The sequence below is a fragment of the Acomys russatus genome, chromosome 2, assembly GCF_903995435.1.
Source record: "Acomys russatus chromosome 2, mAcoRus1.1, whole genome shotgun sequence".
NCBI classification, from domain to species: Eukaryota; Metazoa; Chordata; class Mammalia; order Rodentia; family Muridae; genus Acomys; species Acomys russatus.
In genome coordinates this window covers 43,065,981-43,092,634 of record NC_067138.1, presented here as the reverse complement: position 1 = coordinate 43,092,634, position 26,654 = coordinate 43,065,981, and the positions used below count along the sequence as shown (strand labels likewise).

General features: G+C 40.0%; 1 protein-coding gene across 1 annotated transcript in view; it reads left to right on the top strand.

Moving 5' to 3' along the window:
- Positions 1-1,413: 1,413 nt before the first annotated feature.
- Atp6v0d2 (ATPase H+ transporting V0 subunit d2) overlaps positions 1,414-26,654 on the top strand; it is a 44,050-nt gene continuing 18,809 nt past the window's right edge. Inside the window, exons 1-2 of the mRNA XM_051160636.1 lie at positions 1,414-1,652; positions 15,663-15,834. Of these exons, the coding sequence (XP_051016593.1) occupies positions 1,523-1,652; positions 15,663-15,834 (302 nt within the window). The 5' untranslated portion in view covers positions 1,414-1,522. The remainder of the gene's footprint in view (positions 1,653-15,662; positions 15,835-26,654) is intronic.

The window sequence follows — 26,654 nt, the reverse complement described above, 5'->3', positions numbered from 1 at the left end:
CATGATTCATGATAAAAACACATTGAGGATGTTTTCAGATGGTGGAATTGTGAGAGAGCTGACTGTGGTTATATAATAAGAACCTTGATCTCACATCGGTTGCAGACATTCAGACATGGGCACTGTGTAAAGCTAAGATTGATTCTCTGTGGTTTAAAAAAAAATACAGCAGATTTTATATCAATTGGATTTTCAGCTCCTGGTCAGTTTGGAAATACTGAGGAAGCCTGGAGAAGTTCCAAAACCGTAAATCACTGTGAGCAATTGACAGAATATATAGAAAAACCTACCCAAGAAGTCATGCTGAAGACATTTGATAAGTTTGTGAACTAAATATATTGGGAGAACAAGTAATGCTTTTGGAGCATGAAACTCAGTCATTAAGTGTCCACGTCATTAATGTCTTCTGTGATGCCAACTGTGCTTTCTGAGCTGCCTCATGGCTTTTGAAATCTGATTCATTATCTGTGACTTGGGACTCCTAGTATCTGTCTCAAAGTAACCAAAGAAAAAAGAAAATAAACAGTGCAATATCATCTGCCAAACTGTACAAAGGTGGTGGTTTATTATTATGTAATTATGAGCCTGTGCTTCTAGACTGGTTAAGAATTAGATGGCAAATGGACATGGTGGCACACACCTTTAATCCCAGGACTCAGGAGGCAGAGGCAGGTGGATCTCTGTGAGTTCAAGGCCAGCCTGGTCTACAAAGCAAGTCCAGGTCATCCATGCCCACACAGAGAAACCTTGACTCACAAAAAAATGAAAAAAGAAAGAAAGAAAGAAAGAAAGAAAGAAAGAAAGAAAGAGGGAGCAAAGAAAGAAAAATAAAGAAAGAAAGAGTGAACTGCAGCCCTTGACAATTTCAAGGTATTACTAATTTGTTTAACAAATTCACTATAGTACAGAATTATCTCCTCTGTCTGCAAACATTTGGTCTTTTTGTTTGTTTTAACGCTTTTTCCTTATTATACTTTTGAAACAAGAGCTTCACTCTGGAACACAAGCTGTCCTCAAAATCATGGCAAATCTCCTGCTTCAGTCTCTCAAGTGCTAAGATTAAAGGCATGAGCCGTCCCACCCAGTATTTTTCACTGGTTTAAAAAGAAACTTTTGTTCACACTAACAGTCCTCAAAAAAATGAAGAGATGTAACTTATAATTAAAGTTCAGAGGTGGAGAAGGTATATTTACACAGTATTCTGGTGTCAGAAGTCCCTCATTTGCAAAACTAGACATGACCTTGGACTGTGGGAGAGAAAAGACGCCAGACCCCTCCTCTCACCTCCTCTCCTCCTGGTATTGAACACCCACCCTCCACCAGGGTACACTTAAACCACTTGGCTGACTCACTGTTGCTGTAAAAACAAGGTTCTCCCCTGTCTTGACCATCTCTGAAACTGGAGCAAACTAGTCAGTAGCACCCTGACTATCAGCTGAGCAACTGCAACACCAACACTTTCCAGGACCAGGGCCAGTGTTTTATTTCTGCCTAGACTGAGAGCCGCTTCAGCCCGAGCAATATGCTTGAGACTGCAGAGCTGCACTTCAATGTGGATCATGGCTACCTGGAGGGCCTGGTGCGAGGATGCAAAGCCAGCCTCTTGACTCAGCAGGACTATGTCAACCTAGTGCAGTGCGAGACCCTGGAAGGTAAGCTGCTCACCCACCCCATTAAAAGAAACAAACCTAAATGATGTTGCTCTCTGGAAGGAAGGGAATGGGGCTGTGATCTCCTGGGCAGGACTCCTGAAAAGGTTCTTAGTCCTGGAATTCAGATGCCCAGAGGCCTGTGCTTTCAAGACTTCAGATAGGAGGGGGAAAGGTCTCTGTTTTTCCATATTCTGTAGATGGGATTTAACATTTCCTTCCATTATGAGTGCAGGGGATAAACCATGGCAGTTGGTATAAGCATAACCTGCAACTCTGACACCCAGAACCCCAAAGATGTCCCCTGAAGTTCTCACAGATGTTTTCAAGTATATTAGTGTTCCTATGGCTTGCAATTAGAGAAAATGCTGTGTTCACTCTTTAACTTGACTTGTAATGTCTCAATAAAAAGCACTTTGTACACACTTTTAAGATATTGTAGTAACTATGCTTTAAAATACTGTGTTTTCTTTGTCACCCTATCTAGTTTTAGCCACATAATTATAAGTAATATTTGGCAAGAGCCTTCACCAGCCTGCTTAGAGTCTATGGAGAAAGAAAGAAACAGTTATTATTTGGGGCTGAGAGAGATTTTTGTCTAGTTCCAGTTTTTCAGTATTGATTTGAGAATTTGTTTGAGATTTGCCTTTAACTGAAGGGCAAGTGAAAAAGAAAAGCCAGGAGGACATCGGACCCACTGTGGGTTAAAGTTACTTTGACCTCTGCTACCTCTAAGTTGGTGACCTGGTGTCTCAAAACCTCAGAGCCTTGGACATCCTCCCATCCACACATTAAGGCACCAGCCAAGGACAATACAGGCGGTAAACTTTAAACCCCTACCCAGATCTAGCCAATGGTCAGAACAGTCTCCACACTTGAGTGGAGAGTGGGATATGACTTTCTCAAGGACTCTGGTGCCTCACATTTGACCATGTCCCCTGGAGGGGGAGACCTGGTGGCACTCAGAGGAAGGACAGCAGGTTACCAAGAAGAGACTTGATACCCTATGAGCATATACAGGAGGAGGTAATCCCCCTCAGAAACAGTCATAGGGGAGGGGAATAAGGGAAAAAGGGGAGGAAGGGAAGAATGGGAGGACACAAGGGATGGGATAACCATTGAGATGTAACAAGAATAAATTAATAATAAAAAATTAAAAAAAAGAATTCCTACTTAGTTACTAAGGAGAAAAAGAAAATACCTAAGCATTCAGTAAATTATAAGTTCCCCTAGTTCAGATCATTTTCAAACCTTAACAAAGAATGTACGTCTCTGACCACTTTTATTTTAAAAACATGTTTGCTTATTCATTTTGAGAAGCTTCCAGATTATTCTAGAAGAAGTAAGTAAGCACTACGGAAAAATCCTTTAGAAAATGAATTCATTTGTGGGGGGGAAACAAACCATATTTTTAAAAAATCTTTTGAAGGTGACTTTGCAGGCTTCCTTGTAAGGCTGAAGGGAGCTGAGATCACTGTTGCATAGCTGTGACTAGTTACAGCCAGAGTTCAGTGCCCCAGGAGGGATCAGCCTTTCTCTGCCCTTTGATTTATTTACAAACTTATCTTTCAGATGATAAGTAATTCTATTGACTGCAAACAGTGATACATAATTCTTAGGAGAGCATATTCAGTTAGGAGTTTGGTGATTAAAGAATGTTAATTGCCACCAGGTCTCCCCCTCCAGGGGACATGGTCAAATATGAGGCATCAGAGTTCGTCAGAGGAAGGATAGCAGGTTACCAAGAAGAGACTTGATACCCTATGAGCATATACAGGGGGAGGAAATCCCCCTCAGGAACAGTAATAGGGGAGGGGAATAAGGGGGAAAAGGGAGGGAGGGAAGAATGGGAGGATACAAGGGATGGGATAACCATTGAGATGTAACAAGAATAAATTAATAAAAAATTTTTTAAAAAGAATGTTAATTGCTTATAGAAATGTCTGTATATATTAAAGTGAAGGGGGGGGGACCTTAACACAGGGAAGAAAACTTCCTTCACAGAGAAGTCAGCCATTTGCATAAATTTAGTTTTGAGTCAAGCCTCTACAAACAATAAAAGCATGCTAATTTAAATGCAAGCAACAATGAACATATCTTTGATACCAAAGGCATACTGCTCACAAAAGAACTCAGAGAGAAACCAAAAAAGTTGTATCAAAGTCAGAGAAATAAATATAGGATTTTGAAATTATAGAAGCTACAAATAAAGAATTAAAAGTTACCCCCACAGAGATGGCTCAGTGGCTAAGAGTAAATATGGCTCTTGCAGAGGACCTGAATTCAGTTTTCAGCACCCACACTAGGCAGACAGTTCACAGCCATCTAATAATGCTGGCTCCAGGGGCATCTGATGCCTCAGGCCTCTAAAAGCACATGCATTCACATACAGATACCCATGCCTCTCACACACATGTATACATAATTTAAAATGAAATAAATTTGTTTTTTTCTTTTTAACCAAAATATTTTATCGAAAGAGGAAAGGGAAGAGAAGAAAGAAATTTATATAATATATATCTAGCCTAGAATAGTCACCTAGAATAATTTGGTTTCTTTCTTTCTTTCTTTCTTTTGTTTGTTTGTTTGTTTTTGTTTTTCAAGACAGAGTTTCTCTGTGTAGCCTTGGCTGTCCTGGACTCACTTTGTAGACCAAGCTGGCCTCAAACTCACAGCAATCCACCTGCCTCTGCCTCCCGAGTGCTGGGATCAAAGATGTGCAACACCACGCCCCGTTCAGACCCTTTTGGAGACCTCAGGGATAATGGTTCTTGGGAGACTATACATGTGTCCATGAACATAACATCCCAAACAATGCTAAGTCATAGTGAACCACCTGAAAGCATCCCTGTATCCTAGTTTAAAAACCCTGCTGCATGCATCATTGCTTTATAATCATCACACCTCATGATTCCTACCTTTCTTCTTGATATGTATTTTCTTCAATTATTCAGATCCCAGATCTATACACTCAGAACTCAGAAAGATGGGCTGACCCAACAGAACCTCATGAGAGTTTATAAGGACTGCCTTCAACCATAAGTGAGTCTGCGTGCCAGACGGCTATTTGGAAATACCCAGAAAAATATCCAAATAAGAAAACTTTTAAAGAATTTGTATGTGTGTGTGTGTGTGTGTGTGTGTGTGTGTGTGTGTGTGTACATTAGTGTACCTGTGTGTGTGTGTGTGCTGCATGTCTGCCTGTGTTCACAGAGGTCAAAAGGAAGCACCGGATGCCTGAGAGCTGCCATTATAGAGGGTTGTATACCACCTGATATGGTGAGCACCAACAAATAGCCATCTTCAATTGCGGCAAGCGCTCTTAACCTCTGAACCATGCCTGAGTCCTAGAATGAGCAACCACAGGGTACCAACAACAGCAAACAGAGATCTTGGTATCTGTTTGCTCACTAAATGTCTGCTTAGAGGTATATAGTGTATACTGTAAGACATGGCTCAGTGGGAGAGTGCTTGCCACTTGCCTACCATGCATGAGGCTCTGGGTAACATCGCCAGCAATACACACTCACACAGATCCATGGATAGAGCCATGCTGTTTTGATGTTAGCTCTGTTTTGTTAATAGAAATAATTACTATAGATTGCCCTACTTAGTGCATTTCTAGGATGTTAAGAAGTAGAGAGCTCTGAGAAGCAATGTATGTGTTGCTTATGTAAATATATAAGTACCTTCTGCACTAACTCAGGCTTAAGAATCAATCAAGGGCATTTGCTGGGACAGAAGCAAAGGACTTAAGGGCTTCTGCTTACTTTTGCAGAGTATGCTCTATAGAAATTGAGGACGAAGGGGAGTAGGTAAAACTATGCTGTCGCAGCACTACACTGAAGCAGGTGCAGTTTGCAAAAGAAAAGCAAACTTGGCAAAGATCGGTTTTTCTTTCACTGTTTTAAAGCCTGTCATTTTTTAACATCTCCTGCAGCAGACTGTTATAGAATCACTTACAAAGAGCATGTTGTATTGAGGGTACATTTAGAAGGAAGAAAATATAACTGTCTAGGAAAACATGAGGGTGTCTTCATATTGAGGACTGTGCTGGCTTATGAGGGGCACTGGGCAAATGTGGTCAGAAACACTCAACCATTCCAAGTCTGACCCTGACTAATGTAAGTATGAACTGATCATGGCACCGCCGTGAGTCAGGCTTTCCTGGGAACAAAACAAGGAAGCTGTTACTATTTTTAAATCCAACACATTATTTTCAGAATTTCAATTATAAATAATTGTGCAAATATTACCTCTTAGAAAACAACAAGATGGAGACAATAGTACCTGAAGTTTAGTAATAAATAAGCTTTGCTGAACATAATGAAAGTGTGAGCTGGCACTCTAGATTGGATTTTCACACTGGTCTCCTAGACATGAGACAGGAATGCAAGACGCCCACTTCATATTCCTAAGAATTATGTTTCCTGAAAGGAATTTGAACTCAAGTCTTTCTCCAAATGTGCCTTTGAGTAGGAACTAATTCAGCCAAAATATATTAAACACTTTCTGGCTAAGGCCAAAGAAATAACATGGGTAAGACACAGTTCCTACCTTAAAAAGACTCTCATTCTAGACAATGAAATGACTAGAAAAACAAGATAGGGTAGTTGAGCAGAGCCCACCAAAATTCCAAATACATAAAAACGTTGCCTAGAAATTCCACATCCTATCAAAAGGCTTGCAAACGTGAAAGGATATGTATATAAATGGTCTTCGTTGTACTATTGTTTGGAACAGCAAAATATGGAAGCTGTGGTAAATTGTCTATAGCTGTGATAAAATGCCATGACCAGGTCAAATTATAGAAGGAAGGGTTTATTTTACCCTCTATTTCCAGAGAGATGAGTCCATGATAGCAGAGTAGAGGCATGACAGCTAGAACAGAAATGGAGAACTTACATTTTGAACACCAAATAGGAAGCACCAAGGCTTTGAACCCTAAATTCCACCAACAGTGAAGTACTTCCTTCAGCAAGGACACGTCTCCTTAGCTCCCTATAACAATGCCACCCGCCATCTTGGGGACCAGTGATTCATATGCCAGGGCCTATAAGGAACATTATCATCTAAGACAATCAAATATCTGTCTGTAGGAAAGGTAAAAAAAAATAAGATTGGGGACATTCTTATAATTGACTATTCTATAGCTGAAAAAAATGGAAACCAAAGTCATAAACTCCAAGAAGTGAGAAGATCAGCAAGGCACATGAAATGAGTTAAGCAAAGAGACAGCTGTGTAGAGCATGATATGTCTTAGCCTCTTCAAAGGTGACAGATTTTGTGACATATGTTTATATGATTATCTAGATGCAAATAATGTCTAAGGATTTAAAAGAAACTAAATACAATTATTATACTTGAAGACAAGAATAAGTGGTGGGGTATGTGCACATGGTAGATAAGAAATATTAAAGGGTTTCCCTACACACACACACACACACACACACACACACACACACACACACACAATTAAAGAATAAATTCTGTAAAAGGAATAAAAATATACAAAAGACTCTTATTCCAAAGACTTTTCTCTGAATCATTCCACATGATTTGTGCTTCACATTTTAGCACTTACATTTGTTTTGTATTTAGAAAATATACCCAACCTTGTCGCTGTTCTGAAGCACACCAGTGGTTTCAACTAGACCAAAACAATGTCAGCTGACCTCTGGCTGCCATCTTTCAAGTTTCGAACAGAAACATTTTAACTATTTTAGACATATCCCTTTAATCACAAATTCCCTTCATCTGATTTTCCTGGAGAATGTCTGCTTCTTTTTGAGTCCTCTTTTCAAATCATGGCTACTCTGTCCCTGGCTACATGGGATTGGCAAGTTTCAGCTTTGTGATCCATAACTTGCAGTGGACCCAATCCCGTGCAGCATCTATGACATTTGCATGTATCACTCTGCCAAAGGACATTGACCTCACTTCTCTTTCCTCCTGTACAGACCAAAGTGTTAACTCATGAAGAAATAAGACACCAGTGTGTAAGCTATTTTACGCTCTGTGTGTGTGTGTGTGTGTGTGTGTGTGTTTAACAATACTAGGACTTGAATCCAAGTCCTGCAATATGCTAAAACATGCCAGGCAAGCACTTTACTTCTAAGCATAAGCCTCTTGTGGGCAGGAAGTGCACCTTATGCTATTCCCTCTCCAGCCTCCTGGAGCCTAAGGCTGTTTCAAAATCCAGGCTGTCTGTAACACTTCCTGGCTCTGGGCATTAAAGTAAGCTGTAGAGTCTTCTACTTTGGAACTTCCTTGTCTGATACGTATAGTTTATCTCTCAGGTTCATCTCCAGCTCAAGGAAGGATCCGAAATACCTAGAGACGTTTTCTGAATCTATCTCTGAACTGCTTTGCCTACACAATAAGATTCAGATTTCCTTCTTCCTTAAACCAGAAGTCCTGAAATGTCATTCATTTCCAGGTTTGGGTTCTTGGAATTTGGCATATGACTGTTGGTTCTATTCTACTTCAGAGAGAACTGACTTTGGAAACACACACTCCTGAGAATAAGAAAGTAAACAGGCTGCGTGGTGCCACATGTCTGCATTGCTGGCACTTGGGTGGCTGAGGCAGGAGATTGGAAAGTTTAAAGGCAGCCTAGGCAAGTTCCTTTTTCAAAATAAAAAGTAATTTGAACCCTTTATAATGAACACTTCTTAATGGAGCAGTATACTGATCTTCTGGTGCCAGATTTTAATCACAAATTAAATTGAATGTTTGAGTGTCATACGTGTGATGAAATTTGAATTAAGTGCCATGAAGAATAAGAAGAATGGTATGACTATTTAGTACCTAAGTGACTATCTAGCTCCAGATGTCATTGGTAAGGGAAAAAAAATCACTAAAAATTAAAAATATAAAAAGATTACAATCTACACATGAAAAGTAATCAGGCTTGAAAAATAGTAGTGAGGAATACTCATTGAGACGGCTTTGAAGGAAGACTTAAAACAGATAAACGTTCTGGGTAGTCGGGGAAGCCAGTGACTTCCAAGAAAGCGAAGGGCAAGAGAAACAGTCTGGCAGTAGCACTGCAATCCCCGGACGTGAGGTGAAGTGTGGTTGCAGAGAATGTCGAGGTGCCTTGAGAGTCTGATTCTGAAGGTCAGGATGCTGAACAGGATGCTGGGTGAGGACCAGAATCATGCAACAGACCTGCTGCCATGGAAACCATGAACATATTACCTCTCTGGGCCTCAATTTCTTCATCTATAAAATGAGGGGTCAATGAAAAGCTAAGAGATGATGTACTTTAAAATCATCTTACTAGCAGCAAGACACTCTACACATCCTATAAATCTTGTTTTAAATTACTTATAACACCAAGCGCTCTTACAAGCCACTTGTAAGAACATGACAAGATTAAAACAAAGAGTAAACTTTACACCAAAAGTTCATTAATAGTGAAGAGCCTAGAAAAATCAATTAATAGATTGACACAAGAATCTGAGTGTCAGATGAGTCTCCTACACAAGGAAAGGTGGGAGTGGAAGTCTGTGAAGAGATACAGGGAATGCCTAATTCCAGCAACTGGGAGGCTGAGGCAGAAGGATCTTGAGTTCAAAGCTAGCCTGACCTATATTTGCAAATCCCTAAGACCCTAGAAAAGGAGGAAGGAGGAAGCAAAAGAGGGACAGTGGGCGAGAGGAGTAAGAGGAAGAAAGGGAGAGTAGGGGAGAGAAAGGAAAGAGGGAATAAAGGAGGAAGAGCAAGAGGGAACATGTGATGTACTAAAGCACCAAAAAAGAATTATGAAGTTTTAATACCATATGAATAATATTAAGTTAGCAAACTAGAGGAAGAAGTGCCTGATTTTATATATATATATATATATATATATATATATATATATATATATATATATATATATATTAATTACCTTTCTAATTTTTGACAAAATGTCTAACATACACAGTAGACTCAATTTTCTTAACCAAAATATTTTATTAACAACTTAGTGACCGAGCCTACGTCAATTATAACCCGACTAACCAAAACAGGAAATGTGGATTAATGGACACAATAACAAAACCTTAAGGATATCAGTTCCAAGGAACGATCTCTGGTCGAGAACTGCAGGATTTCTTTCACTGGAACCTGGGGTAACCAGACCCCAGAGCCTCAGCAGGAGCCGGAGCTCTGAAGCCTTCCCTCCAGCAGTTTCTCTAGGAGAGTCTTGAAGGGCAGCGAGGAACAACCAAATCTATCCACAGTCTCCAATCAGCCCTGCCACCAGTTCTGGGCTCATTTATATATCTCCTCCCAGAGTCTGTTCACGGATCTTTTCAGCTGGCAGCAATTAAGCTCCTGCACGAGGTGGTTGCTCTTCTAGTGAACTAACATCACCTGTTCTCTCACTAGACCGTTCCGATCCCACACTTGCAATCCTAAAGAACAGGTTTCTCTCCTTCAATACACACCTTAAAGAAAGAAGTCTTAGTGAATCTCACAGTTAGAAGGACTACCAGCCTATCTTGGCATAGAAGACACAATGGGTCAGTGCATGCTACATGAGCTTGGCTGTGGTCTCCTCCCATCTTTATGGCTTAGAAGCAGTGTGCGTGCATGTGTGAATGTGTGCATGTGTGCATGAGTACGTGCATTTGTGGGTGTGTGTGCTCAAGTCATGCAAGCTTTCTAATATTTTCTGGATCAGGAAACAGAATTGAGAAATATCAACATGTCTCCTTAAGATCATCACTGAAGAGAGTTGGAAAATGCAAAGGGTTCTATTGTAACAGCAGGACCCTGGATGACAAGTGTGTCTAAAGGTGCCTCCTTGGATAACCTCCAGGAGAGAAGAGAGATGTTCCTTTTTGTTTGTTCTTTGAGTCAGAATCTCCCTCAGTACCCAAGTTGGTCCCAAACTCTTGATCTCTCAGCCTCAGCCTCCAGAGTACTGGGATTACAGATGTGTACCAGCACACCCAGCTCTCAATTTTGAATTTTAGAAGCAGGTCCAAACAGCAAGCTCCACAAAAATAAAATGAATTTCCAAAAATATGGGCCAATCAAAGAACAGAAGGTAATGGTGAAGGTACTATCTCATTCACTAACCACTTGGCTTTGAATCACCCCCTTTATTGAGGTAGCTTCAACCTCAATAGAAGTGTTTTACAGTCTGACCACAAAGACGCACTCAGGCATACCTAGAGACACGCCACTCTGTGCGACACTCTTCCATTCACTCAAACAACCTAGCAGATTTCCTTTATTCCGTTACCGTTTACAGCCTATCACATCAACTTAGTATGTAGTGATAGCACATTCTGTCAAACACCCTATTTCCTCATTTAATGAAGAACAGGCTTCTTGGCATACCACCTCTGCTAATAAAATGGCAGTATGCTGTTGGGTCATGTCTGTTGGATAATGCTGGTGCTAGGGAAAGATAAAGGTCTTGTATTCCATTTTCCAGGGCTTCAACGTTCCAAGATTCCTCCAAAGTCTGGAAGAAAGATGTTTTACTGCAACCTCTCATTGGCAGAGAAAGGGTTTGAACGTTATTTAGCTTAGAACAAACATATGTCACTGAGCAAAATATCATGGTTTTCAAAGAAATAGCATCACTTGTGTCGCTTCTGTTGGCAAATAATCTTTGGTAGTGAAAATACAAACTGCAAAATTACAGGAAAATCTGCACGACCAAAATGACGGCCAAACAAGGCATGGCATGGAGTGTAATTGCTTAAATTTGAGTTTAAAACATTAATTGATTCGATAAAAAGTGTCTTTGATGCAAAATCTACTCAAAACACTGAAGAAGAAGAATTCCATGCCCCATGTCTCAACCCATCAAGCACCACATCTTCCCTCAGCTGTGAGAGCCATGCTTTCCTAGCTCAGATTGGCTCCCTGTTAGCCTCAGGGTAAAGGTAACAAGCCTTCTCTGTGCCTATTTCTTCAGCTTCAATTCTTCTGGTCTCCTACAGTCTTTTTTTTTTTTTTTTTTTACACATTGAAATTTGTAATTATGATGTACATATTTTATATAAATTAAGTTTGATTTGAACTGACACATAAAAATGTAAGCATTATGAGTATTTACGGGCTGCTATTTGTTGATTATATCTATCTCCTTATGATGCTCTAATCGTCAATGTCAAATTGGCAGGACTTGGAGTCAACTGAAAGATATAGGAAAGTATATTTAAGGGTGTTTCCGGGGAGACGTAGGTGAGGAGGGAAGACCCACTCTTCATGGGAGTAGTATTGTCCACTGAGTGGATCCCAGACAGAATAAAAGACGGTGAGTGGAAGAAGCCAACTGAATACAGCATCTCTTTCTAATACCTAACTGGAGATGCAGTTTAAAGCAGATGTCTCACCCTGCTTGCCTCCGTCATTGCTTCCCTATCATATGGACGCTATTGCTTCTTCTTAAAACATTTACACATTTTGTTTTATGTCGATAGGTGATATACAGATAGGTGAACACAGAAATCCTCAGAGCCTCTGAAGCTGGAGTAAGGGACCACTGTAAGCCCTCATGAGGGCACTGGGAATTGAATCCTGGTTCTGAGCAAGAACAGCAAAAGCTCTTAACTGCTGAGCCATTGTTCAGCTCTCTATCCCCTTTTAAACCATGAGCCAAAATAAACCATTTTTATTCAAGTTGCTTTTGTCAGGTATTTTGTCATAGTTACAAGCAATGTAACTGACATAAACGCAGACACATATTGTTATTTATTTAGTTAATTGGTTTGTGCAGTGTCTTGCTATGTAGCCTAGACTGTCATCAGTCCCCTAAGTGCCAAGAGTACAGACATGCAGACATAATAGAATTATACTATCACCATTCAAAATCCTTCTAGACTTCTTAAATCTATGGCACATAGATTTTTTTTTCAAGACAGGATCTATCTGTGTAGCTCTGGCTGTCCTGGACTTGCTTTGTAGCCAAGGCTGACTTTGTTTGTTTGTTTTTGTTTGTTTGTTTGTTTGTTTTAATTTTTTTAATTAATTTATTCTTGTTACATCTCAATGTTTATCCCATCCCTTGTATCCTCCCATTCCTCCCCCCCCCTCATTTTCCCATTATTCCCCTCCCCTATGACTGTTCCTGAGGGGGATTATGTCCCCCTATATATTCTCATAGGGTATCAAGTCTCTTCTTGGCTACCTGCTGTCCTTCCTCTGAGTGCCACCAGGTCTCCCCCTCCAGGGGACATGGTCAAATGTGAGGCACCAGAGTACGTGAGAAAGTTGTATCACACTCTCCACTCAACTGTGGAGAATATTCTGACCATTGGCTAGATCTGGGAAGGGGTTTAAAGTTTACCTCCTGTATTGTCCTTGGCTGGTGCCTTAGTTTGAGCGGGACCCCTGGGCCCAAATCTGACTCACAGAGACCTGCCTACCTCTGCCTTCCTGAGCGCTGGGATTACAGGTGAGTAGCACCATGCCTGGATATTGAGCACAGATTTGGTCTGTGATCAGTCTACTGTGATAAAAAAAAAAAAAAAAAAAAAAAAAAAAAAAAAAAAAAAACATTAAAGCTTCTTACTCCTGTCTGTAAGGTCAATCCAGAGGACATAATGTTTAATGAAACAAGCCAGGCAGAACAGGGCAGGTTAGACATTATCTCATTCACATGTGAAACCTGAAAATGGAGCATATAATAGAGGTAGAGAATAGAATGGTGTTTACCAGGGATAGGAGTGTTTTTAATGGAGTTTTTTTTTTTTTTTTTTTTTACTACATAGAGGTTCCCACTAAGTAGCCTTGGCTGGCCTGGACCTCACTGTGAGACCAAGCTTCACAAACAGAGAATGCTCTGCCTCTGCCTCCCCTCCTCAGCTCTGGGATTAAAGACATGTACCATCACACCCAGTTTACCATGATGTTCTGAAAACTGTGCTTACATATTATGGGGTGGTCCATTTAAGCAAATTAACATAAGTATTTCCTCACATACTTTTTGTTGTGAAAGCATTTAAAACATATTCTCTTAATGGTATGAGTTATAGAATCTGTCATTATTTACTAGTTACCTTGTCCTGCAACAGCTATCTTATATGTTCCTTTACCGGTTACATTGTATCTTTTAACCAATACCACTTCAACACCAACACCCTCCACTCCTGTCCCTGCAATCACCATTTTAGTCTTTACCTCTCAGGCTTCACATCTGAGTGAGATAATGTCAGACCTGCCCTGCTATGCCTGGCTTATTTCACTTAACGGTCTGTCCTCTGGGTTGATTGATCTGTATTTTCATAAGTAACAGTATTCCCTTCATTTTACGGCTGAATGGTATTTCACGTGTGTTCAGCCAACAAGTTCTTTGTACATCTGTTGATGGACATCTGAGTTGCTCCTCTACCTTCAATATTGTGATTAATATTGCAATAGGGGAGGGAGACAGGCAAATATCTCATCAATGTGCTGATACCAGTTCCTTTGAGTACGCATCCAGTAGTTGGGTTACTGAATCATATGGTCGGTGTATTTTTTATTTCCACATCTCTCACTTAACTGTTCAGCAGACCATAGTGAAGAAAGCAGTCTAGACACCGCCCCTTGTACTTGTGTCATGGCTTGTTCATATTTTGGTGGGTCAGGAAGCAGAGACCGGAACCAGAGATGGATATCAACTTCAAGGCCCACTCCCAGTATCCTTTGTCTGTTAAAAAGACCACAGTCTCAGCCTCTGAAAACAGCACCACCAGCTGAGGACCCAGTGTTCAGAAAGATGAGTCTATAGGAAATACCCAAAACACAGCAGGTGCTAATGCCAGAAATATTAGTAAAGTGTTCTCAAATTTTGTCTCAGAATATCGAGGTTTTACAGAGTATGTGATAATGATTGCATTGATTGACAGCAACAGCTTTAGATGGCTTTAAAGTCTATTAAACGTGGCTTTGAATCCCAGTTTACTCATGACATTCTAGAAAGCAGGGTGGGATCAGCAGTAACAAAAATGTGGCACATGGATTTTCGAGGAAGATCAATAAAATGAATCTGGAATTGAGTGTAATTGTCTGTCAACACAAACCACTGACACTTAAGGAATAAATGGTGCAGAAATGATGCTCGGTTCGTAGAGTACAATGTCTTCTCTTCTACTTTCAGTACAACCTCCAAATAACTGCATCATCCCCCACACACACACCCCTTGGACTTCAGCTTCTTCATCTATAACTAAATGACACTGAAATCGAGCCATGATGGCTGCCCATCCCACCCTGTATCCACGTCAGCTATTACCGGTCTCTCCTTTCCTCAAGTTGGATAGAACTTCAGCATTTCAAAATTTCCCAAACAACTGTTTTCAAAAGATCAACACTGGCCAACATAAAGCCATCTTTAGAGAGGGCTCTGTAGAAGAAGAGAACTAACAAAATGATTATATATTGCAATCAGGTTTCACTAGAATGTCTTTCATCCCGTGGGGTCTGGGTGCATCTGCATGACAGAAAGGCCGACTACCCTGATGCTGCTCTGTCCATCCATGAAACTGGATGCAACAGCAGTCCCACTGTGGCCCTTAAGGAGAGTCCCCTGATCCTGAGTGGGCAGGATGACAACAGTTGTGCTCAACAGCAGCAACAGAATAGACACACTTCTCCAGTATAAAGTGAAGCTGTCAAGCAAGGGACAGTTTTCTTCAGATCTCTGTGTATTTGGGCTTCGGCTAGAAGGTGCAGTGTGCTCTGGGAGAGAGCCTTCTCTCCCTGGCTAACTCTTCTTAGGATGACCAGCCCAGAGGACTTTCAGTTGATTCCAGATCCTCTTAAATTGACAGTCAAGATTAAGGGCTCTGGTCTAAAAGTTTGGTTGCTTTTAGCTGTGTGAAATAATTCTAAGTTTCTTAGGTAATTTGAAATATCAGAGTTCACACTGACTTTTTCATTTCCTTAGAGATTGGCACTCTAGTCTAATAATGTGTGCACCCATGTTAAAGTCTAAGAAGACAGGAAATATATCTTTACCTTACAGTTGCCACAAACACATCTCCACATTAACTCACTTGGGGGCCCTTTGCCTTTCAGATCTGAAAATCCACCTCCAGACCACTGAGTACGGCAACTTCCTGGCGAATGAAACAAACCCTCTCACTGTTTCCAAAATTGACACTGAGATGAGGAAGAAGCTCTGCAGAGAGTTTGAATACTTCCACAACCATTCCTTGGAGCCTCTGAGCACATTTTTAACCTACATGACGTGAGTGGAGTTCTGCTAAGCCCCAGTGGGATAGGTGACGACCCCTGAGTTATAAGTGGGACAGTGGGCCTACAAGAGTGTCTGTGTTATACCTTCTCTTGCTTGTAATTTTTAAATGCATAAGATTTTAGCAACTGGTGAATTCACAACCTATTCTCATAATTGAGAAGAGTTCATGAATACAAAGCTAGTTGTGCGGGTGCTGATTAATCTCCATGTACAGTGTTTTTATTTTAATGAATACTGAGTGAGGATAATCTGTGAAGTGTTAGTTCTGAGGAAAACCTATGTGACTCATATCATTTGCAAGGTAAGAGAAAACATCACAAATTGTTCTAAAGGCCAGGTTTCCTGGCCCATTTCTCACAGTATTATTGCCTCCTGTCATAGCTGCACATATTTTATTCTTGTCCCTCATCAGTGGTTTCAACCTTTTAGTGTGTGTACTCCTCTTTCGAAGGAAAAGTCCAGTGTTCACATAGTAATAAATGGCACTTAATATATACCAGTGTTCACCTGAGCCATTTGATATAACTTTGTACCACTGTAGCTATCCTAACTAAAAACAAATACAATAGAGCTGTTGTGTATTACACAAGCCAAATTTAATTATAAGGTACAAAGTTATAACTAACAGACCCAAGTTCTACACAAGTACCTGGCACTCGGGCATGCAATGCACTCATAGACTGATGATGCTAATGCTGGATCATATGGGTCTTAAAGTAGAAAATGAAATAATAGAACAGGACTTTATATAGAACATTGTGTTCGGCAATGGCAAGAAATCAGGGAGTGTTAATGAATAAAATAAGGTGGGCATTGGACTGCATTCAAGAAGGACCTGGGAGAAAACTGTGGGGTGTAGAGATAGGGAATGAGGGACAAGAGAAATAGTGAGAGCAGATGGGCAGATGGCAGAGGGGCCTCTTAAAGGGACAGTTTCAGCTTCTGCTTTTCTGACTGGTAGTATAACAGAAGTGATGCTGCTGTGTTGTAACACTATTCTCTTCTGTCGTCTCTACATCACCTCTTCTTCCATTCTGCAAATATCATCAGGTCTGAACATGGAACTAAGAGTATCCAAAATGTTTGCCGAGCTGAACAAAGCTGGATGGACACTAGCTGTTGCACCTGGCTTTAGATTGAGGGGAAAATGTGTCAGTTAGGAAACTTGTCACACTATATCAGGCATGTATTTGAATATATAAAAAATGGCAAGTGGAAAATACACCATAGAAATAGAACTACATCCCCAGCTTAATACAAGGCAAACTGGTGTGAACCTGCTCTCATTGGTAACAAGACCAGAAATAAAGGAAGGCTCAGGTCTTTGAGAGTTTCTACTCTAGCATGATACTGGAGGAGCTTTGCTTTATGAATAATACCATTGAAGAAAAAATATTGCTGAGTTTGTTGCTCAGTATGAAAGCACTTTGTTTAGATTGAGGGGAAGGAATAAGGCATGGAAAAGGCTCTGGGCTTTATAACCCACATTTCATAAAAGGAGGAGGAAGAAGAGGAGAAGGGAAGGAGAGAGGGAGAAAGAGAGAGAGAAAAGAAGTAGAGGGGAGAAGGAAGAAGAAAAATCAGTGGTCATAATTATAATTTTCAAAGAGTTCAGAAGAACATAACATTCCCTTATTCCATATATTCCTTTAATCCACACCCAAGCCCTCTCCTAGTATAACTGCTTCTTAATTTCTTATGTGTTTTTTCATAAAAATATGTACATGCATATATGTCTAAAAATGCAGGACCTAACTTTCACTCCATATTTCAGATGAATCAACAGCATCTTTCTTTCTGCCCTCTTAATATCTCTTACTGATATCCCAGTGAATATTATTCTCCTCAAAGAACCATAGAAGTCTGTGTTTTAAATGTTCCATGGCTCCATTTACCAGTCATCTCTCAACAAGCAGCTAAATTATTTTCGTTTATTTCCACCCTAAAAATAAATTGCTGTTATCTAATTTCTGTGAAGGCCTTTCTTTTAAGTGCATGTGATCAAACCCCAAAGCCTTACATTTACAAGAAAAGGCCAATGCTCCCTTAATGAGCCTCATCTCCAGCCTTCTAGGTATGTCTTGAATTCATTTCTAAGTTCAGTTCATGGCAGTGGAAGGGTTGAGTCAAAGAAATGTGCTACTCTTGCTTTGTTTTGTTTGGAGACAGGTTCTCTGTATCTAAATCAGGCAGCCTCAGGCTCGCTGTGTAGCTCAAGCCTGCCTTGAACTCATGATTGCTTTGCTTCTGGTTATGAATGTGTGTGTTTTTTTAAATGTTGTTAAATATTGATAAACTGCTCACAACAAAAACAACACCAACTTTAACCTACAAAATAGTACATAAGAAGGCCTTTGTTCTTGTACAGTTGCCAGCATTTTGTATTGTTTTTAAATTTTTGCCATCTGATAGATTAAAAGCTAGCAACTTTACCCTTCGGTTTTCAGCTAGTTATGAGTAAAACTGATTATCCCATACTTATTTATTATTAGACTAAATTCATTACCTATTTTATTAGAGTTCATAGATGTATTTAATTGATATGAATTATTTATAAATCAATACATAGTCTTTTTAGTAATAATGGTTACAAAGCTATTTTCTTGGATTGCTGTGCTGTAATTTTATAGTATTGATTATCAGTGATGTATGTTCTTGGCGCTAAACATCAAATTCAGGACCTTGCACATAGTAGACAAGTGCTTTGTTACTGACTATACTCCAGATAGGACATTCTATGAGTTTGATTGGTTGGTTGGTTGGTTGGTTGGTTGGTTGGTTGGTTGGTTGGTTCGTTTGGTTTGTGTTTTTGAGACAGGATCTCATGTACCCCAGTCTGGTGTAGAACTCAGTATATAACCAAAGCCAACCTTGATCACTTATTCTCTTGTCTCCACTTTCCAGTTGCTTGGATTACAGGCATGTGCCACCATTCATTGCTTTGTCTTTGTTTTTTGTTTGCTCCTTGAGATTGTCTACCATATAGCTCAAGCTGACCTTGAATCTGTGTCCTTCCTTACTGTGCCTCCTAACGGTAGGTTTACAGACATTCAACTGCAGCCAGATCCAGATCTGTAGGACCCTTTCCAAAAAGTGAAGAGAGAAAGATCTGTCCTGGAAATTCCAAGCATAGCTTTCCACCACTTTACTCTTTATTTTCACACAGAGTCCTTATCTTTGTGGCTTATCTAATATGCCTAGTTGATCCAAAATTTACAGTCCTCTTGACACAACTTCCCAAGTATCCGGGATGACAGGAATATACACTGAGTTCTTATGACAGTTGACCTTTTAGGGATTGAACCAGGACCATGGGTCTACCATTGAACTCCATCCCCAGTCCTTAATATTTTGAGACTAGGTCAAACCATGTAGCTCAACCTGTCTCTATCCTAGTTATACAGCCATAGCTGGCTGATCTCTTTGCTTACCTAGCATTGCAGATGTGTACCACTACATCTGGCTCCTACAGAGCCATAAGTTTTTCCCTATAGTATCATCCTTTGGCGTGACGTGTCAGTTCTAGCAGAAACCCGCCACCTATTACAGAGCTTAGAGGTTTATTTCAATAACCAACTGTGTACGAATGAGGAATGTTGTTCCAAGGTTCTAAAATATTTTTTCTAATAATTTATCCAAAATGTTGTGTGAAGTCAAGTGCACTAGTAGGAAATATTCTGGGGCAATACTATACCACTGTCAAAATCAACCCTATGAGAGACAATCTAAATTTAAATTGATTATCTTAAGCTTTGCACATTTTATATGAGATAATTACTGTACATGAGAAACTTATTTTGAAAATCTGGAGCAGATATTTTTAAATCCTTCATAGCAAGAATATGTAAAGGTTTTGCATGCTATAATTATGTGCAGTTTATGAAACAAAGGAACAGATCCAGCAGCGTGTTCATGAAGACTGTTTAATACAGGCTAAGATTGTTTTGTTTTTTCTTCCTTCCTACCCAGCGCTTTCCAGAAGCATTTCAACTGCTCATCTTTTTTGCTGCTATATTTTTAAAAACAATTGCTCAAGCATTCAAAGTATTCTACTACCAAGTCAATAAAAGATTTTAATACAGTGACCAGAAAAATACACCCTTTAAGATCTAAGCATCAGTCTTAATCTCTGCCAAGTGTAAAGCACGACTATTTTGATAAACACTGTACCTATTGTACTGATCGTAAACAGACTCTTGTCATTACAGCGTTAAGCCATAACAATTATTTAGATAGCATTTATATCATATCAGCTGATGAAAGTAATCTAAAATTTATTGTAAATATATAGGACAATGCATGCAGGTTACATACAAATACTGTGCCATTTTACCTGCTTGAACATCTGAAAATTTGGGTGTTTGGAGGGGGAGGTCCAAAATAGTCTTCATCACGGACACAGGGATGAAGGAAGGAAAAAAAATCTTAGATTAGAGATGAAACATACTGAGAATTTCAGGTTAGTCTGAAGTAATTATTAAAGATTCGTCTATAAGAATAAACCTGCATTCTTAACTATCTAGCCGTGGCCCACAGATCATCTGCAGGACTTGCCTTACGCTGTGCATTCAGGTTCTACAGACTCCGGCCTTGCAGTACTAAAACCAGGCAAGTCCTCAGCAGTCGAAACAGAGCATGAGTATCTTGATTCAGGTTCACTAAGAACTCCTATCTGAATGAAGCAAGCAAATGCGTCCTCAAATGGTGAAAAACCAAGCTAGGATTAGGCAGCCACTGTGACAGGCTAGACCAGTCAATCAGTCAGGGACACCTACAGTCTTGGAGCAGTAGCTTTGACACTAAAGGACCTGCAGAGAAGGCAGAACATGGCCAGTATTTAAAATGTGCATACATTTCTAGTTCCATGCATTTGCCAGGAAATTTCAAGCTTTTCTTGTTTTTAATAGCTGAGTAATATTCCATTGTGTAAATGTACCATTCTTTCACTGTTTCTTTATCCATCCTTCAGTTGAGGGACATCTAGGTTGTTCCTAGGTTCAATGATCATCCTGAGTGAGGTAACCCATACACAGAAAAACACACATGGTATATATTCACTTATTAGTGGATATTAGCCCAACATAGATGTCCTCTGAGAGACTCCACTGAGTAGGGGATGGGGACAGATACAGGGACTTGTTGCTGGTCTCAAGGTCAGAGTGGTATTGAAAAATGGAAGGATGGAAGCACCCAGAGGGTTCCGGAGCCCCAAAAGGAGATCATCAAGGCTGGTGTATCTGGATCCAGGGGGCCCTGTACAAACTGTTGTACCAACCAAGGACAATGCATGCAGTAAACCTAGCCCCACTGTTCAGATCCATCCAAAGGACAGCTCATTCTCCACCACAGTTGTGGGGAGAGCAGGAACTGCCTCTGACATGAACTCTGGTGCCCCCAATTTGATCACTTCCCCTTGGTGGGAAGGCCTGGCACACACAGAGGAAGGGGAAGTAGGTTATCCAGATGAGACCTGATAGGCTGTGGTCATAGGCTTGGGGAGGAGGTCACCTTCTGTCAGAGGCCTAGGGGAGGGGAATAGGGTGAAAGAGGGAGGGAGGGAGGAACAGGAAGTTACAAGTAAGAGGACAACAATCAGGTTGTAGCATGAATAAATTATAATTTTTAAAAAGGAAAAAGAAAAGAAATAAAATGTGTATACATTGAAGGAATAACTGAGACGTGGAAAAAGTCTGTGCTTCGAAATAGGAATTCATTACATATAGGTCTTGGCCTAGACATAAGAAGACAAAGAATAGTAAGAAGCAGCGGGGTTTAAGAAAAGAACCTGGCCAGGTTCAGGGCTTTGATCCAAGTAAAAACCTAAGAAGTAAGGGCGTTCACAAAGATGTTCAAGTACGAGCGCTTCTCATGTGCCGATCTGTGCCGCTCACTTGATGGTCCCCACCCTACAGGATGAGGAGTATTTTCCTGCTGTGAAACCATAAAACAGAATGATTGAAGGCCTCTGCCTCAGCTGGCTGGGGACCTGAACAATTTAATGTCTGTGACTCTATGCTGTTTTCTCATCTGTCTAGTGGGGAGTCCTTTGGACTGGTGTGCACCCAGTGCTGCTTCAATAACTGTCGATGCTGTTGTCATACTTACTGGGGCTTCAGCAAATAATTAGCCTATGTCTGCATGGCTGGTAGCTAAGCACCCATGTACTGCCCTCCAAGCAGCCATGTTCCAGCAGTGCAGTATTCCTTCTTCTTATTTGTTCATTTATTTGACTTTACCTGCTCATCCTTCCTAAGTCACAAAGTGAGCAGTATGGCATATTTAGGGAGATAATTCTGTTGGTGTTATAAAAGATGTGTTTAGGAGATGAGATTTGAAACATAGACAATGTAGGAGGAGTTATTTTTTAAAACTTGTACTAGAAATCTTTACAGCCAACATAAGAAAGAGGAGATGGTGGCTAGGGATTTTAAGAGTTGGATTTCTTTGAACTTAGTGTCCAAAAGGAAGGGATAATTTATAAGAATTTAATTTTTATCTGTAGTTGGAAAAATTTCAAAATCCAATGTGAATTAAATTATACAATGCAAATAAGTCACCATTCATCTCAGCATTACTTGACATCTTTCTACATATCTTTCTACTTATTTTTAAAGAACTAAAATCACCATTAATTTGGAATGTTAGTTTTTCTATATTCACTGTCAGTTTTCTCCCAACAAAAATTATTTTCTAATATATTTTTAAATGATTGAACAGCCTTCTCTCTGGTTCCAGGCACTTTAGACATGTTAAGCTTTATGTTTCTCTTTCCCAAACTCTGCGTAGAACATATTACGTTCTTATTTTCACAATCAAATTTCCAACAACATTTTGAGATTGACTGACAATAGTGGCAATTGATCTTGACTATCAATTAATTGGATTGAAAGATAAGTAAAGCACACCTGTAGATGTGTCTGTGAGATTTTTTTTCCCCATCAATGACTAGAACTTAAGGGCTCTGACCAATTCAAAAGTTCAATCCATGAATGGATTAGTATTTTGAATAAACATTGGAGAGTGATGGATCTGGCTGTTGATTGGAGGAAGTGGGAGTCATGTATCTAAGAGCATGCCTTTCCTGGCCCTGTCTTCATGATGTCACAGCTTTCACCTGATGTGCTATGATGATCAGGTGACTACCAGTCAGGTACAGACAGACCAAGCTCTACTTCTGTCAAGCCTTTCTCTGTTCCCAAAGGGCTTGAGAGGTCTGAGTTGTTGAGCCTGTGTGAACAACTGCAGAAGATCCAGCTCCCCGGCTAGTGTGAGTGGAAAGGCTCTGCTCTGCTACCATCCTCCCACTGTGGTGGAGTGAAGCTTCTGATATGGTGAGCCAGGCAGGCTTTCCTTTGAGGTGTTTTTTTTTATGACAGATTCTGCTGCAGTGATGCAAAGTCACTTACCTCAGCACCACTGTTCATCCCTAAATCTGTGAGTTTCTATCCAGAAAAGTCCTTCCAACAGTCTTACAATGGCTCTGCCTCAGATCTTTTACTGTCTCCAGAAATTCCATGGGAGGCATGGAGGTGGCTAAACAGTCTCAGCTGCTGTTGCTGATAAGGCCTTATCATTTAAAGCTCCTCAGCCCTTCAAGAACTGAACAACACTGGCACTATTCTGCAGAATCAGAATCTGGTCTACCCAAACTGTGTGATCATCACAGCATGTATGTTAAGCAAGTACTGCAGGTGAAGACTTGTCCAAGATTCTAGATTTAGAATTGTTTTCAAACTGGAAGAATTACTTAAGATGCAGAATCCAAGATTGTGCTTCCAAAAGGTATGGTTTAGTGAGTCCTGGAACATATCTACATATCTGCATTTTATTTAATAAGCTTTGCAGGTGACCTTGATGTAGGACGGGAAATTCTCACAACCCAGTGGCTCCAACATGAATCTAAACTATGCTACTTTGGGACCCAAGAAAAAGTTGTCTAGTCACTCAAAGCCTTGGTTTTCATCTGATGAAGAAATATCGTTTTATGCAATACAGACTTTTAAGTTTAATTGTAAAAGGGGATCACCTATGTATTTTGTAAAAGAAACTGCAAGTAAAGCACAGGATGTTAGGTTTAAAAATGTTTAATAATTTCAAGAAAAAAAAATGAGATGTGGTTAAACCAAATGTGGGTCCCTGGGGTGTTACATAAATCACAGATTTGTGGAAATCACCTGTAAATATTTGTGCTTGCACAATAAACAAATGTGTCCATTGTACCTTCACTCAAAAATGTACACTCATGCTGCAGCTAAGGACTGTATTGATGTTTGCAGTCCTTTTTATCACCAAAGGCTGTGGGGATGACTGGAGTCTGTGCTGCCGCCCGAAGCCATGTGGATGTTCGTGGCCTGTGCTGTAGCCAGAAACCAGGTAGAAGACCATGATCCATACTGCCACTGACCGTACTGCCATTGACTGTACTGTCACTGACCATAAAGGGCAACGAAGCTACGTTGGCAGCAGGGTCATGACTGCAGATTCAAATTGAGAATGAGAGACATAGAAGGCTTTGGTGACAACCTCTCCCAACCCCACCCCATCCTCAAAAAAGAAATAATCTAGACAGGAAGCCATTGAAGAGAATGCTTAAAAATTATGATGGGGATACTGACGTGTAGCTCTTCATGGTTGATGGCTTCTAGAAGGAATGCAAGTGGGAAGGATTTAGCTATCATTAAGGGGCTGGCCACTGGGAGCTGACCATGCTTCAGTATATGGGCAACACGGATTGGACTTGAGTTTTTTTTCTCTCTCTCTCTCTCTTTGTTTTTTCTTATTCTTTTGTTTTGGAAGAGGTAACGAGTATAGGGGATGGACCTGGGAGGACTGGGAAGTGGATGGGATCCAGGTGTATTATGTGAAATTTACAACTAATCAACAGAAATAGTATGCTTTTAAAAATGTTCAGGGGTTGGAGATTTAGCTCAGTGGTAGAGCACTTGCCTGGCAAATGCAAGGCCTTGGGTTTGGGCCTCAACTCTGGAGGGAAAAAAAAGACAAAATAAAAATGTTCAAATGTGCTTTTTAAAATGCAGCAAATTTTACTTGCAAATGCCAGCACAATGTTCACCTGGAAGACTGGGGAAAGGATAAGCAAAGGTGGCAGATGCCCAAAGGCCAGCCTTGTAGGATGGGGATACATTTCTATGCAGAAGTAGCTAGATAGACCCAGGTGAATCCAACAACGAAAACAGAAGCCAATTGAACTAATACTGCTGCTGAGCTGCTGATGCCAACTGAAAATTATCACCTGAGGATTACGGTGTTAAGGTAGCGGATGTGGAGGAGTTTAGGATGTCATCTTGCTACGGGTCTTCAAGTGGGACACAAATCTGGGCCAAAGGCACGGTCTTTCCTTTGGGCTTTGTCCATGAGCAGCCTAACAACCAACTATCCACCAGGGGGCGGGGCCGATCCTGGTAACCTAATTTCGAAAGTATTTCTTCTTCCTAGCATTTGCTCAAAGAGATTTGAGGCTGTTTCATAAGCTTGGCTCTCAGGGTACTGACTGACATCTACCTTGGTAGTGATCCAGATATCTGTTGCCCTACTTTTACTTTATCTTCCTTTTTTTTTTTTTTTTTTTTTTTTAAATTTCAAAGAAGCAGTGTGTTTTTAAGAGTTAGTCTTTAATTAGAATTTAATACTCACCACAGGATGGAGCATTCATAGACATTGGGTTCATTTAATGTCCACAATGACCATATTGAGTGGCACTAATATTATTAGGTTTTTACAAATAAAGTAACATACTAAGTCCTTGAGGTTTGATCATATTTGTCTATATCCTCCATGTAAAAAGTTTCATATATATATACACATATTTACTTATAAGCACAGACTTATATAATTAGCTTAATTTTTTGTTTAGGCAATAGTACTACATAATAGACATTGTCTATAAGTTGCCTATTTCATACTTATTATGAACTTTCCAAATAAATACATATAAATGTATTTTATACAAAGAATATAGTATATCCTATTATGTTGGGTGCATCGTAATGTGTTTAATCATTCCTTTTTGCCTATCTGGATTGGTTTGGTTGGTTGGCTGGTTGAGTCTAAAATGTATCTCTGTAAACGTCAGTTAACCATAAGTTTACTGTCCTCCTCCCTCAGCCTGGTATTACAGGCCTGTGCCACCACCCCAGCTTGTTTCATTTCGTTGGCATTTCAAGTGGTTCTGTAACCAATCTCACTGCATCTACACCTGTTCTTTCATGTGACACAATTTCTTTGGAATAGATTCTCAGAAGTGGAATTGCTTTGTCAAAATGATATTCAATTTCTATATTTTAATATTAGCAGATTGTGCCTCTCTCAGATCCTCTCCCATCCACTGGGATCGTTTCTTTTCTGTTTCAGAAAGAAAAAAAAAATAAGAATCTACAAAATCTGCTCTGAGTGATAACTGAATATACTAAAGATGAGACGACATGGTTTTTTGTTTTTTGTTTTTTGTTTTTTTTTACTGTGGGGAGCCAGCTATGGTAGATGCTCCCAGTATCTTTAACTGATTATCTAACTGGGGGAAAAAAACAACACTGGCACCATCTCTTTAATATTACGATCATTCTGTAGATAGAAAAGTTACAGAAAATACAAGAAATGGGCAATTATCATTCCTAGAGAGGGAACTCCAGATAAGGTACAAGGCAGCCAGTTATTTCCTTTACTTCTGTTAACATTATCACTTCACATACTTGTGGTGAACACAGGAAAAAAGAAAGTTCATTGTATCCCTGTGCTCCAAGCCCAGAACAGTAAAGGAAAGAAGAAGAAAACATACTTGATAAAGTCCTTGT